We start from the raw sequence: 14,623 nt of genomic DNA on the forward strand, positions 1-14,623 counted from the left end.
CACAGAGGACTGTGTGAGTATGGAGAAGACAGTGCATACTGTGCAGAGAGGACCAAGGAAAAGGAAATATTTTTTTGGGTGTACCCTCTAGGACAGCATTTCACAACCTTTTTGCACTCACAGACCAGTGGCCTAGGGTAAGGCAGACAGTAGGAGATGATTGCTAGAGGTCATGGCTGCCATTTTGAATCCAGAGCTGGCATAGGCAGCGGCGAGAGGAGATTGCTGCTGCCTGCCCTACCCTAGACCAGGGCTTCCCAACCTTCTCATACTCATGGACCGGCAAATTGGCTGAGAAACTCTTTTCGGACTGGGGAGGTGGAAACATAATCTTTGTTCTTATGATTTTCAGCAATGGAAATCTAACTTAGGTGTCTTAATCCAGGCATTGTGAAGGTTTCTGTTTCAATTGTGGGCATAGTTGGGTTTGTATTAGGGAAAAGCAAACATGTAAGGCTTGGGAATGCAAAAAGAGCATCTGGAGACCTGAAATTCTGATTGGGATAAAAAAAATTGTTGACTGTGGTAATGGACCGAAGGTCCATCAAGTCCAGTATCCTGTTTCCAACAGTGGCCAATCCAGGTCACAAGTACCTGGTAAGATCCCAAAACAGTAAAACAGATTTTATGTTGCTTATCCTAGAATAACTTTTTTAAAACTCTGCTAAGCTAATTGCTTTTATCATATTCTCTGGCAACGAATTTCAGAGTTTAATTACTTGTTGAGTGAAGAAATATTTTCTCTGATTCGTTTAAATTTACTACATTGTAGCTTCATTGCATGCCCCCTAATCCTAGTATTTTTGGAAAGCGTGAACAGACGCTTCACATCCACCTGTTCCACTCCACTCATTATTTTATAGACCTCTATTATATCTCCCCTCAGCCGTCTTTTCTCCAAGCTGAAGAGCCCTAGCCGCTTTAGCCTTTCCTCATAGGAAAGTCGTCCCATCCCCTTTATCAGTTTCGTCGACCTTCTCTGAACCTTTTCTAATGCCACTATATCTTTTTTCAGATGCAGCGACCAGAATCGCACACAGTATTCGAGGCGTGATTGCACCATGGAGCAATACAAAGGCATTATAACATCCTTATTTTTGTTTTCTATTCCTTTCCTGATAATACCTAACATTCTATTTGCTTTCTTAGCCACCGCTGCACATTGAGCAGAGGGTTTCAACATATCATCAACAATGACACCTAGATACTTTTCCTGGATGGTGACTCCTTGCAACACATAACTATAGTTTGGGTTCCTCTTCCCCACAAGCATCACTTTGCACTTGCCCACATTAAACATCATATGCCATTGGGATGCCCAATCTCATAAGGTCCTCTTGCAATTTTTCACAATCGTCTTGAGATTTAACAACGGCGCTTGAAAATGTGAACAGAACAGAGCGAGTCCCCCAGGAAGCATTCTGTGAGCCACCGAACATCCTTTCCTCAAGCAACAAGCAGGTGGCGGTCAGTGTAGTCCAAAGTTTTTAACACCCGTAATGAACCTCTGTCAGCCACAGCTCTGACTCAGCCATAGCAAGTCACCCATTTCTTAGGGAGTGTCAACATTTCATGAGTTTAGTAAATATTTGCTCCTTAACTTGAACCTTGAACAGCCAGTGAAGAACTTGTTACTCTTACAGCATTTCGATAATAGGAGGGGTGAATACTTTCTTTTACTATGTCTATTACTATAAAATTCATATAGTGCGACAAGGGTTACTCAGTGCTATGCACATACTCGTAAGAGAGTCTTTCGCCATAGGCTTGCAGTCTAGCCTGGGGAGAATCAGAAACAAGATTTAAAGTCTCATAGTTAGGTTAATGAGTGTAATTTAGCTGAAAACAGGGACCATATTCTATATTTGGATATAAACTGTCAGGATCAGATCAGCAAACACCAAAATCTATTTAAGATAAACAGGAAATGGTGTAGTTGGATGAGGGGTGGGGCAGAAGGGCTCACAGATGCCTTCTGGTGCTTTCCACATGGACACCAAAGAAATTCTGTGGAGGAGTTTGCTGTATTTGCCTCTTTAGCTGAGACTGCTGTATAACTGGCATGGGATCATCTAATAATTCTGCCTTCTACAGCAGAGCATGAGCAGTCTGGTGTATTGCCAAAGGTGAAAGGCACACAGCACTCTGAATGTCCAGCCGTATCCCACCACCTCTGTTGACACAGTCTTCCAGTTTGCACAGGGCTGGACATTCAGAGTGCCCTGCTCCAGCTTCTCTTCTGTTTATGACAATTGCCACCAGCATAGGTCCAGGGGAGAGGTGGCAGTGGTGCATCCACAGTAATGGTTGGGAGACAGGCAGGGCTTGAAAGGAAATTGAGCACTGCCACTACATGTGCTTTTGGGGGGCTATTTCTGCTGTACCCGCTTTGAAGTGTGGTGCTCCAGGCAACCACCTAGTCCACTGATGGTACTGCCAGCCCTGTTTCCTGTGAATACCTAATCAGTCTCTGACGTTGCCTTTGAGGAATGTTTTGGCCTGTTCTTCCACACAGAACTGTTTCAGCTCTGTGACATTTGAGGGCTTTCATGCATGAAGAGCTCACTTCATGTGAGGCCCATAGTCTGCTATTGAGATAGAAATGGGGAAAGCCACTGCTGCCTCTGGGCTCAGGTGCATGGAATCTTGCTACTCTTTGGGATTCTACCAGATACTTGTGACCTGAAACTTGACTGGCCTCTAACGTTTATGATCATTGCTTTGGTGCATGACCCATTTCCAACTCGTCTTCAGTTCACAGTTAAATGGCCTGAAATTCTCCTACTGGGGGAATAGCCTAGTGGTCAGTACAGCAGACTTTGATCCTGGGGAACTTGGTTCAGTTCCCACTACAGCTCCTCGTGACCTTGGGCAAGTCACTTAACCCTCCACTGTCCCAGGTACAAATAAGTACCTGTATATAATATGTAAACCGCTTTGATTGTAACCACAGAAAGGCAGTATATCAAGTTCCATTCCCTTTAGAATTTGATGATATACAGCAGAATTCATGATTCTGTCAGTGATGCAAGCTGTCCAGGTCCTGATGCAGCAAATTCCACCATCAGGTCTGACAGCCCAGATAAGATTATTACTATGGAAGGCAGTGTTTGTTTTTCCAAAGAAAACCTTTGTTATTGTGACCTAAAAGTTCAATTTTTTACTCATCTGTCCAGATGCCTTTGGCGAACTTCAGGCAGGAAGAATGCTCTTTTCAGAGATCAGAGGCTTACTCCCAGAAACAACATTCCCATTGAATTTCTTCCTAATGTTGAAATATGAATCCTCATATCAGCCTGCAGATCTTTACATATTAGTCTGGGCTCTTTGTGACTTTGTAAATGATTTTCCTGTTTGCTCCAGGGAAATCACTGCAATTTTTTCTGTTTGAAGATTACCTGTCTGACAGTGAATGGAGATTGGAGAGAGTCTCCAAATATTTAGAAATTATCTTGTAGCCCTGTCTGGAAGTGAAGATGTGATTCCTTGTGCCCCAATGAAAAGGAGAGTTTAGTTTTACTTAAATTTAATCTCAATATATTCCATCTTTATAACACTAGGCTTCCAAAGGCATATTACAACAATTAAGATGAACCCATCAGGAACAGGATATCCTCACTGAGATGTGGCCATGTATTGCTTCATGATATAGAACAGCGTAGAAAACTGAACAGAAAATGTAGAAAGTTTATTACTGCTGTTTCTACCAGCTACAATAATTATTATGGTGTTTTAATGATTTTCAATTTTATTTCATGATTGAAGGGAAGCTTTCAAATAATTAAAAAATAATTTTTAAAAAGTTGTCATACATTTGTTAAAAATATCCTTTAACCTCCACCTAAGGCACTGCCTATCCAACTGGGACAGCTTTAGACTTTTTACAGATGCAGCACACATGGCAGTCATAAGTGTTTTATTTATTTGTTGCATTTGTATCCCCCATTTTCCCACCTCTTTGCAGGCTCAATGTGGCTCACAATACATCATGAGTAGTGCAAATACATGAGAGAAATTTAACAGAAGGATTTAGGGTAACATGATAATGATGGAGCATGATAGTATTTTAACAAGCAAACATAATAAAAAAATATATAAGAAAATATACATTTACTAATAGCGAAAGGATCTTGGGTAGCATGATAATGAAAAACATGTTAATATTTTGGCAAGTAGATGTTGTGGATGTCTATTGTTTTTTTGTAGAAATATCTTTATTGTCATCATATGCAAAAATGAAAAGGCAGCAAACAGTGCAGAAGTGAAATGCACAACACAGCACTGCAAATACTAAAGCAAGCTCTTGAGCAATGTAATAAAAACCACACATTTTTTTAATATAACCCTCCCCTCCTTTCACAGAGCTCTTCCCCCTCCCCCTCCTTAGGAAAGAATGCAAAACAATATAAACCCTCAAAGGTCGCTATTATCTTTGGTCACTCAATATGGCGGCAGGCTCCGCCCACTAGCTTCAGACGGCTAATGGGCTCCTGCCGGTGACGTCATCCCGAGGCGCCCGACGGCTCTGTGATATCATCAGAGGAGGACGGGCCTTCCTGACGTCATCACAAGGGGACCGACCGGCCTGCTGCGGACGTCGGAGGGGGATTCTCCCCCCTCCCGGCCGCTACCGCTCGGGGGGGGGCCGCTCAGCCCGGCGAGGGGGAGATGTTTAGTGCGGCGGCGCCGACGTCCAGGTGAGCGCGAGCCCGTGGGGAGAGCGTGAAGGTACCGGGAGCGAGCGCGTGAGTGACTGTGTGTGACAGCGACTGTCAGTCCTCAGCCTCCTCCAGCATTTCCTTCCTTTGCTCTCTGGTGGCTCCTTCGTCCCTCATCTCTCGCTTGGACTATTGCTACTACTACTACTACTATTTAGCATTTCTATAGCGCTGCACAAACATAGAAGAAAGACAGTCCCTGCTCAAAGAGCTTACAATCTAATAGACAAAAAATAAATAAAGTAAGCAAATCAAATCAATTAATGTGAACGGGAAGGAAGAGAGGAGGGTAGGTGGAGGCGAGTGGTTACAAGTGGTTACGAGTCAAAAGCAATGTTAAAGAGGTGGGCTTTCAGTCTAGATTTAAAGGTGGCCAAGGATGGGGCAAGGCGTAGGGGCTCAGGAAGTTTATTCCAGGCGTAGGGTGCAGCGAGACAGAAGGCGCGAAGTCTGGAGTTGGCAGTAGTGGAGAAGGGAACAGATAAGAAGGATTTATCCATGGAGCGGAGTGCACGGGAAGGGGTGTAGGGAAGGACGAGTGTGGAGAGATACTAGGGAGCAGCAGAGTGAATACATTTATAGGTTAGTAGGTTAGTAGTATTGCAATTTACTTCTCACTGGTCTTCCGCTCAACCACCTCTCTCCTCTCCAATCTGTCCAAAATTCTGCAGCATGACTTATTTTCCGCCAAAATCGTTATACCCACACTAGCCCCAGTGGCGTTCCTAGGGTGGCTGATACCTGGGGCAGATCGCCAATTAGCCCCCCCCCCCCCCCACGGGTGCAACACGACCCCCCCCCCTGGCGAAAGGCCACCTCCCCGGGTGCATTTTTACCTGCTGGGGGGAGGGGGGCCACGCGCGCACCTGTCGACTTCGCTCGTTCCATGCTCCCTCTGCCCCGGAACAGGAAGTAACCTGTTCCGGGGCAGAAGGAGCACGGAACGAGCAGACAGGTGCGCGGCACCCCCAGCCCACAGCGGTATGCACCCGGGGCGGACCACCCCCCCCCCCCCCCTTGGTCACGCCACTGACTAGCTCACTCCTCAAATCACTTCACTGGCTCCCTGTCTGCTTCCGTATACAGTTCAAACTTTAAATGCATCCACTTTGCAGCCCCCCCCCCCCCCATTACCTCTCCACTCTCATCTCTCCCTACATTCCTCCCCCGTGAACTCCGCTCGCTGGACAAATCTCTCTTGTCATCCCCCTTCTCCTCCACTGCTAACTCCAGGCTTCACTCCTTTTCTCTCACGGCACCTTATGCCTGGATTCAAATCTATGCTTAAAACACACCTTTTCACTGCTGCTTTTAGCACCTTGCCACTACTCAACTGTCCCTTCCTTCCTTCTCACCCATTACTTCCCTCACCCGTAACTGTCTTGTCTGTCTGTATTATTTAGATTCTAAGCTCTTTTGAGCAGGCACTGGCTCTTTGTATCAGGTGTTCAGCATTGCGTGCATCTGGTAGCGCTATACAAATGCTAATAATAATAATTTTGGGAAGGAAAATGTTCATGTAGCCTTGTACCTTCTGAAATGCTCAGGAGGTGGTTTTAGAGGGGTTAAGCGGGATTCGTACGTTTAAACTGCCTTTTAAAGGGCCCCTGCTCTTATGTACAGGGCACCCAACCAGGAAGTTTTCGTGTCCTTGTCATTTGGGAAAAAAAAAAAAAGTCTTGTCCCACGAATGTCCTTAGTGATGTGTCCAAATGGTGCAGACTCTTTTAGGAGAGTGGATGTCAGTCTGTCTGTAATGCATATTGTACTCCATCCCTCAGCTGTGTACAGTTTTCAAGCAGGTGTATTGTAGGTAATCCCATCATAACATTCTGTGCATATATATTTCCCCAGTTGCATTTAAACCTAATTGGAGTCATGCACAACTTTGAGCTAACTTCTGATTTAAGCTGAAGCCTGCAAAAGGAGAATTTGAGGGGAATTAGTGCTTTCTCTTTGGGCAGAAATTGCAGAAGTTTCAGTTTTAAAATTATCCATTTTTACATATCTTTGTGACAACATTTCTGTTTCTACCTGTAAATGGCAATACCTAAATGTTCTAACTGTTAGGGTGATGCTGCTATTGATCAATAATTGTAAACGTATCACCACACTTTACCTTATATTGATTCTGAATTGTTTTCTCCCTATATCTGTTTGCTTAACTGCTTTATTCTATTATCTCACTTATGTTCTCTATGTAACACCAGTTACTATCTTTTACTCTGGAATGGCGAAGGCCGTAACAGAACGCTGTAAGCCACATTGAGCCTGCAAATAGGTGGGAAAATGTGGGATACAAATGCAAAAAATAAATATACATGCTTTCTTTTACCTACAGTGGCTTCTGCTGTGTGTATTTTTGTATGGTACTATGTACATATTATGCAAAAAAAAGGAAAACCACTAAAAATGTGAACATGCCAAAAATTCAAGTAATGGCTCAATCAATACTTCAAACTCCAAGATATGGAATATAAGATTAAATCCACACACAGGCGTTACAGTCGGCCCAAAGGTGGCGGCAGGTGGGTATCATTACAAATTGCTGGCAGAGAGCTGATTCCCCCGAGGAACCCTACGAGGTGAAACAGCTCCCAGTTGGGACTGTTCCTGCTGTCATTTTAAGTGACTTTTTCCACGCACAGTATATATTCATCCTTGTTAAGAAGCTTTGAGAAGAATTTATGTTTATGTTTTGGTCTGTGCCGGGGCTGGTGGTTGGGCGGCGGGGATAGTGCTGGGCAGACTTATACGGTCTGTGCCAGAGCCGGTGGTGGGAGGCGGGACTGGTAGTTGGGAGGCGAGGATAGTGCTGGGCAGACTTATACGGTCTGTGCACTGAAGAGGACAGTACAAATAAAAAAGTAGCACATATGAATTTATCTTCTTGGGCAGACTGGATGGACCGTGCAGGTCTTTTTCTGCCATCATCTACTATGTTACTATGAATTAAATATTGTGAAGGGTTTTTAAGACCAATGATAGAAAACTGTGGGCTGTATATAAATCATAAATGTCTACCTAATTGCACCTTTGCCTGCTCTTTATTTAGGAAAGACAGTCGCAGCTAACTGAGGTCCTTTTCCTCCTTTTTTTTTTTTTTTTTTTTTAGAAAAAAAGATATAAGAAATTTAATGTGTGTGAATTTACTATCTTCCATTCCATATCCTAGAGTTTCTTTGTTTGAAGTGTTGATCAATCCACTACTTGAATTTTTACTATGTACATATTATAAAATATTCTACATTCAGTAAGGCTTTTATAAAATTCTATTGATTTTGAATGCATGGGCTTAAATGTCACTTTGCCTTATCCAGACTTGGACCTTTCAGTATTTTATAAAAGGCTCGTTAAATGCAGATCCTCTTTCCCCCTGGATTGTAAGGTGCTCATAGCCGATTTGCCCAAGCAGCTTCATTGCTGCTGATGGGCTCATTAATCAGTGACTGGCTGCTAACAACCAATTATTGGCATTAATTGGCCTTAATTGGGAGTTATGTGTACGTAACTCCTGTAGCGCGTAATTTCAAGAGGACATGTTTAGGGGGCATTCCTTTGATTTACACGCATTTTTATAGAATGCACCCAATCTGCACCTAATTTAGCAGCAGGAGTACATGCAGGCACCTTAAGTTAAACACGGATTAGGCAGTTAGGCGCTATTCTGTAAAGTGCTGATACCCTTTATTTTTTCACGGAGAGGGTGGTGGATGCTTGGAATGCCCTCCCGCGGGAGGTGGTGGAGATGAAAACGGTAACGGAATTCAAACATGCGTGGGATAAACATAAAGGAATCCTGTGCAGAAGGAAGGGATCCTCAGGAGCTTAGCCTAGAATGGGTGGCAGAGCTGGTGGTTGGGAGGCGGGGCTAGTGCTGGGCAGACTTATACGGTCTGTGCCAGAGCCGGTGGTGGGAGGCAGGGATAGTGCTGGGCAGACTTATACGGTCTGTGCCAGAGCTGGTGGTGGGAGGCGGGGTTGGTGGTTGGGAGGCGGGGATAGGGCTGGACAGACTTATACGGTCTGTGCCCTGAAGAGGACCGGTACAAATAAAAAAGTAGCACATATGAATTTATCTTCTTGGGCAGACTGGATGGACCGTGCAGGTCTTTTTCTGCCGTCATCTACTATGTTACTGTGTTTATAGTATAGTGCTCGACACCTAATTTTTCCTGTGCTGATTTTTCGGTGTGATTTATTGAATCTAGTCCTTTATGTAGTTTATGGATAACACCACCCACCCCAAAAAAAAAGACATGTATTTGGCAGCACATTGCATGAGAAGTAATTTTACAAAGGAAAGTTTTAGGGTGAGCATTAGCAGTAAATATGAGAGACAGGTCATACTTCACATCTCCTGGCTAAGGAGTGAGGTTTATTCCTGTTATAGTATGATCAAAACTAACCCCTGAAAGGCTTCGCTTAACACAAGATCTCTACTTCAGCAAGCAGGTGAAAGCTGGTCTTTTCAACCAGGCTAACGGAAGAAGTAAATGACACCAGCTGCACATATTATAGCAGAACATGCTTTTCCATGCCTGCCTTAGCCAAGATAATGTTCAGGCACCTTTGTGACCTCATTTGCAACTCTCTTTTAACGTGACCTTATTTTCTTACTCCTGTTACTTTGTCATCTATCTATCGGGCTCATTTTCAAAGCACTTAGCCTCCCAAAGTTCCATAGGTTTCTATGGAACTTTGGAAGGCTAAGTGCTTTGAAAATATGCCTCTATATGTCCCATCTTTGCTTACACCCTGTTCTGTCTTACAATGTTTTATTGTGTAGTGTGTTGGTATTGTAAGTAGTATACTATGCTGTACTTTGTATTGTTGTTTGAATATTTTTACTGCTATAATTGTCTATTGCTTATGTTTGACTGGTGTACACCGCCTTGAGTGAATTCCTTCAAAAAGGCAGTAAATAAATCCTAATAATAAAATAAAACGTATAAGCTGTGATTTTGCTACTTTTGATTCATTGTATTGACTTCCTGTTGAGTCTAAGATAAAATTTAGACTGGCTTGCTTAATAACATAAATCTCTATATGGAGATAATTCTAGCCGTTTACTCAATTATGTTGATTTCTCGTAATCTTTTTGTTCAGCCCGAAAACTATGCTAGCGATTCCCGGCACTGCAAATGCACAGCAGCCCAGTGAGTGGTTTAGTAAAAGAGGTCCTTAGTCTTCTTTTCTATATCAGGGAGTGAAATCTTGAAAGAACTTACCTTTGGAATTTGGAAAATTCAGACATATATTTCTTTTCGAAAAGTTTTAGGGCCCCGTTTACTAAGGTGTGCTAGGGTTTTTAGTGCTTGCTAATGATTAACACACGCTAAATGCTAAAAATAATACTGCGCCTTAGTAAAAAAAAGACCCTAAAAGACTTAATTGTTTTCTGAAAAAGTTTGATTTCTTATGAGACAATGCAGAGTGAACGTAATTCACCTATTTTGTGGGATTTTGGTGTTATCCACAGTGAAGGTCAATGCTGGGCAGAGTTTGTGCCCTGAAAGTAGCAAGGACAAATCAAGATCCAAGTATACATATGTAGTATCACATCATATCCTATGCTATTAATTTGTCTTGTTGGGCAGACTGGATGGACTGTACAGGCCTATCTGCCATCATCTACTGTGTTACTATATTAGTTCCCTCCCTCTCCTCTTCCCCCTGGTCCTGTTATCTCTTTCTTGTGTGGGGTCCATTATCTACTACTACTACTAGTACTTAACATTTCTAGACCGCTACTAGGGTTACGCAGCGCTGTACAATTTAACAAAGAGAGACAGTCCCTGCTCAAAGAGCTTACAATCTAATAGACAAGTGAAAGGTCGGTCCGATAGGGGCAGTCAAATTGGGGCAGTCTGGATTCACTGAACGGTAAGGGTTAGGTGCCGAACGCAGCATTGAAGAGGTGGGCTTTAAGCAAAGACTTGAAGACGGGCAGGGAGGGGGCTTGGCGTAAGGGCTCTCTCTCCCTCTCTGACCCTCCCCCCCCCTTCCTACCCTGATGAGCAGCGACACAAACTTGGTGGTGAGAAGCACCAAGCTCTTCTCGTGGTCATTGTTTCCACGGTGGTCCCTGTAGTTGTGCTCGCAGGTCTGCAGCTCACTCCCATCTGGGGTTCGGCATCTGCCGCCCTCCCCCCACCCCCCCCCCCCCCCCACACACACACTGAAAGTAACCTACCTGCCAGTCTATCTTAAAAGTAGTCTTTTGTTGGTCCCCAGCAGCGTTGCATATACCCTGCCCGCAGCCTGCTCTGAAACTTTTCCTCTGACCCGTCCCACCTCCTCTGATATTGCTTCCTGTTTCTGCATGGGCAGGATGGGTCACAGGCATTATATGTGCAACATTGCCGGGGACCAACAAAAGACAACCTTTTAAAATAGACTGGAGTGTGTGTGTGTGTGTGGGGGGGGTGATATTGAATCACAGGTGGGCGGGGGAAAGATGCTGGATTTCACCGAGGACAGGGGTTGGGAGTGGAAGAGAGCGGAGGAGACAGGAGCTGCTGCAGTGTGATTAATTAATTATTAATTTACATTAAAAATGAATTACAGAGGTACTTCCTGCCCTAATTTTAAATCACACTGACATCAGAATACCATATGGCATCATTGGGTATCCCGCAGATATTTTTGAAGAGCTGTTCAAATTTGTATTAACATTAGTGTGGTTTAAATATATTAAGTAAGTTAAGTGCTTGATCCAATGTGCTTCTAGAATTGGACTATTGTTTTATCGTTGGTGGTGGATTGATGTTTTTGGATGTTCTGCCTTCCCACCACTGCTGGTACTCTTTCTTCACTCCCCTTTGTTTCAGGGATCATTTTGCCCTCTCCTCCCACCCAGTAGCTAGTCCTTTCTATCCTTCCCTCCATCATCTCCTATACTGTCATCTGAATACTCCCATTTCACTTCTTATCTTCTCTTTCTTTCTTTCTTTCTTTCTTTCTTTCTTTCTTTCTTTCTTTCTTCTTTCTTTCTTTCTTTCTTTCTTTCTTTCTTTCTTTCTTCATTGAGCCCTCTTCCCCCAGTTAATCTGTGTCAGGAGCAGACCTTCCCACCGCTGACTGTTCTGTTTTGACACCACAAGCAGGTTCAGGTCTCACAGGTCAGCAGTTCTGCCACTGATCTAATGCATCGTGAGATCAGCAGTAGGAAGCATTAGCCTGCTGAGATTTCAGCCTGTTTGTGTTACAGACATGGAGAGACATTGCAAAGATTTTAAAAGGAAGGTGTGCTTCCACAGGTCTTCTTGCATACATAGAGGCATATTTTCAAAGCACTTTGGGAGGCTAAGTTCCATAGGTTTCTATGGAACTTTGGGAGGCTAAGTGCTTTGAAAATGAGCCTCATAGTAGTCTGGGTTTCAGCAGAGAGGTATGTGGCGTGTTGCAAGGCACTCAAACTTATGAAAGGGAACCTGCTTCCCGTTGCATTGGGCGGGAGCGTCTACATTTGCTCGGGAGAACGGGAGATGGACTCCTGAGGTAAAAGGCATTTACACGATGTAGAAACATGACAGGTCTGCATGGGAAGATACTGCTAGAGAATGACACGGGGACAGAGTTTGTCCCCGTGAGCTCCATCTCCGTCCCTGCCATGTCCCCGTGAGCTCCATCTCCGTCCCTGCCATGTCCCCGTGAGCTCCGTCTCCGTCCCTGCCATGTACCCGTGGGCTCCGTCTCCGTCCCTGCCATGTACCCGTGGGCTCCGTCTCCGTCCCTGTCATGTCCCCGTGGGCTCTGTCTCCGTCCCTGCCATGTCCCCGTGGGCTCTGTCGCCATCCCTGCCATGTCCCCATGAGCTCCTTCTCCGTCCCTGTCATGTCCCCGTGGGCTCTGTCTCCGTCCCTGTCATGTCCCCGTGGGCTCTGTCTCCGTCACTGCCATGTCCCCGTGGGCTCTGTCGCCATCCCTGCCATGTCTCCGTCCCTGCCATGTCCCCACAGGCCCTGTCCTACATAAGTACATAAGTAGTGCCATACTGGGAAAGACCAAAGGTCCATCTAGCCCAGCATCCTGTCACCGACAGTGGCCAATCCAGGTCAAGGGCACCTGGCACGCTCCCCAAACGTAAAAACATTCCAGACAAGTTATACCTAAAAATGAGGAATTTTTCCAGTCCATTTAATAGCGGTCTATCTGTACAAGCCTCAGACAGTTATGATTTTATATTTAAATCTTTTTAAATATTTAAATCTTTTTATTAAAGTATAAAAGGAACAATATTCTGTACAACTGTTTATAAGTTACAAATAGAAAACAATAACAGTAAGCAACTATAATAACCACCGCCCCCACCACCCTGTACCCGTCCAACCCCAACAATAGCTGACTTCTACTACCCCAAAGATCCCTAATCCACCCTGTTAAAATGTCCAGGGAACAAAACACAACCTGATCTGTATGCCCTAGCGGGAGACAAAAATGCCCTCTGAAGCACTGTTATGATTTGTAGTCTGTGGATGAATAAGTCATCAGCAATCTTAGGAATCAGACTAGCTCTCCCGCCTTCCACAGTCCTTCCTGCAATAGAAAATGAAGATGGAGATGCAACTCACAAAATTCATGGTGATTGAACTGTGTTTTCATGGATTTTATTCTTAGGAGTACTACTGAAAACAGCACTTTGAGGGGAGAGAACCCCTGTGGGGGTGGGATTTGGGGGACTTTTTATTTGTTTAATTTTTTTGATAGTTGTTGATCTGTACCTTATATTAGCTGTATTCTTGATGATTATCAATAATGGTTTAAAAAAAAAGGAAGTCCTCTTAGAAGACGTGCTGGTAGCAGGAATGCACAGGATCCCCCATGCAAATTTTGTCAGTTTTGGCTAGCGCATTTGCTTGTTTTTTTCCAAAAAATGAAAACATCGTCGTCCGCATAGAGAATGACACGGGAACAGGGGCAAAGTATGTCTCCATCTCCGCAGACTCTCCCCATCCCCGTCCCTTGTTATTCTCTAGATATTGCAGAAGTGCTATGGGCTTGTGCAAATAAATACATTGCAGAAAGTTTAATAGTAAGTAGATTATTTTACAAACCAATTAGTTGCCTAAAATCCACCCTCCTCTGGGCAGGATCTCTTTCTAATAATACTGCTTGTTTGTGTCCTTCTGTAGGTTGAGTATGAGCACAGCTGAAGAAGAGTCTGACACAGTGACAGTAAAATCCAAGAATTCTGTCACCTTGACCCAAGACACGGAAGGAAACCTTATTCTTCATTGTCCTCAAAACGGTACATAGGAGTTACTGATAGTTGGGTTACAACTATATGTATTTATGTGCAACATGTCAGAACTGCACATTGCGTTTTCAATAAGCCGTTGAATAGCCAAGATGGTCTTTGGTGTAGACTCTCTCTCTGGACCATCTCCAGCCTGTCTATGCCTGTCAGGGTTGTGGAATCTGGTGATTACCACCTCCTTTCTTCTACTCATTCTCCTCTTTCTCTGCACTCCCACATCCCTCTGACTGCACTGGTTTCCTACCTTGATATCGTTGGACCTAAGCTCTTTCTCCTGGTTGCTACACATTAGTTTGACCCCCTGTTGTATACTGCCCCCTTGAAGGTTCTTTTGTCAAACACAGAAATGTTTATAAAATAAGTACATTTTTAGCATATCTAATCTTTGCATCGGATAACCATGTGTGAATGTAGGTAAGATAAATACATTTTATATATATTGGGTTTCTGCTAGGTTCTTGTGACCTGGATTGGCCAGTGTTGGAAGCAGGATACTGGGCTGGATAGACCATTGGTCTGACCCACTATGGCTATTCTTATCTTCTTATTTATTTTCACATACACTCTGGGGATAAAAAAGTGAGTCCCCTAAACATTTTGCAATAACAACCGCAAACCTGCACCAAATTAATTAAAATTTCAC

General features: G+C 43.9%; 1 protein-coding gene across 4 annotated transcripts in view; it reads left to right on the forward strand.

The window, feature by feature from the left end:
* The first annotated feature begins 4,572 nt into the window (after window positions 1–4,572).
* The window catches only part of DMTF1 (cyclin D binding myb like transcription factor 1), a 56,190-nt gene continuing 46,139 nt past the window's right edge, over window positions 4,573–14,623 (forward strand). For all 4 annotated transcript variants that reach the window (XR_003943624.1, XM_030216988.1, XM_030216989.1 and 1 more), the window contains exons 1-2: window positions 4,573–4,697; window positions 13,856–13,971. Coding sequence is in view for 3 of the 4 variants with exons in the window: in XM_030216988.1 (XP_030072848.1) it covers window positions 4,669–4,697; window positions 13,856–13,971 (145 nt within the window). In the remaining variant the exon portion in view is untranslated. The remainder of the gene's footprint in view (window positions 4,698–13,855; window positions 13,972–14,623) is intronic.

Source organism: Microcaecilia unicolor, chromosome 10, assembly GCF_901765095.1.
Source record: "Microcaecilia unicolor chromosome 10, aMicUni1.1, whole genome shotgun sequence".
NCBI lineage: Eukaryota > Metazoa > Chordata > Amphibia > Gymnophiona > Siphonopidae > Microcaecilia > Microcaecilia unicolor.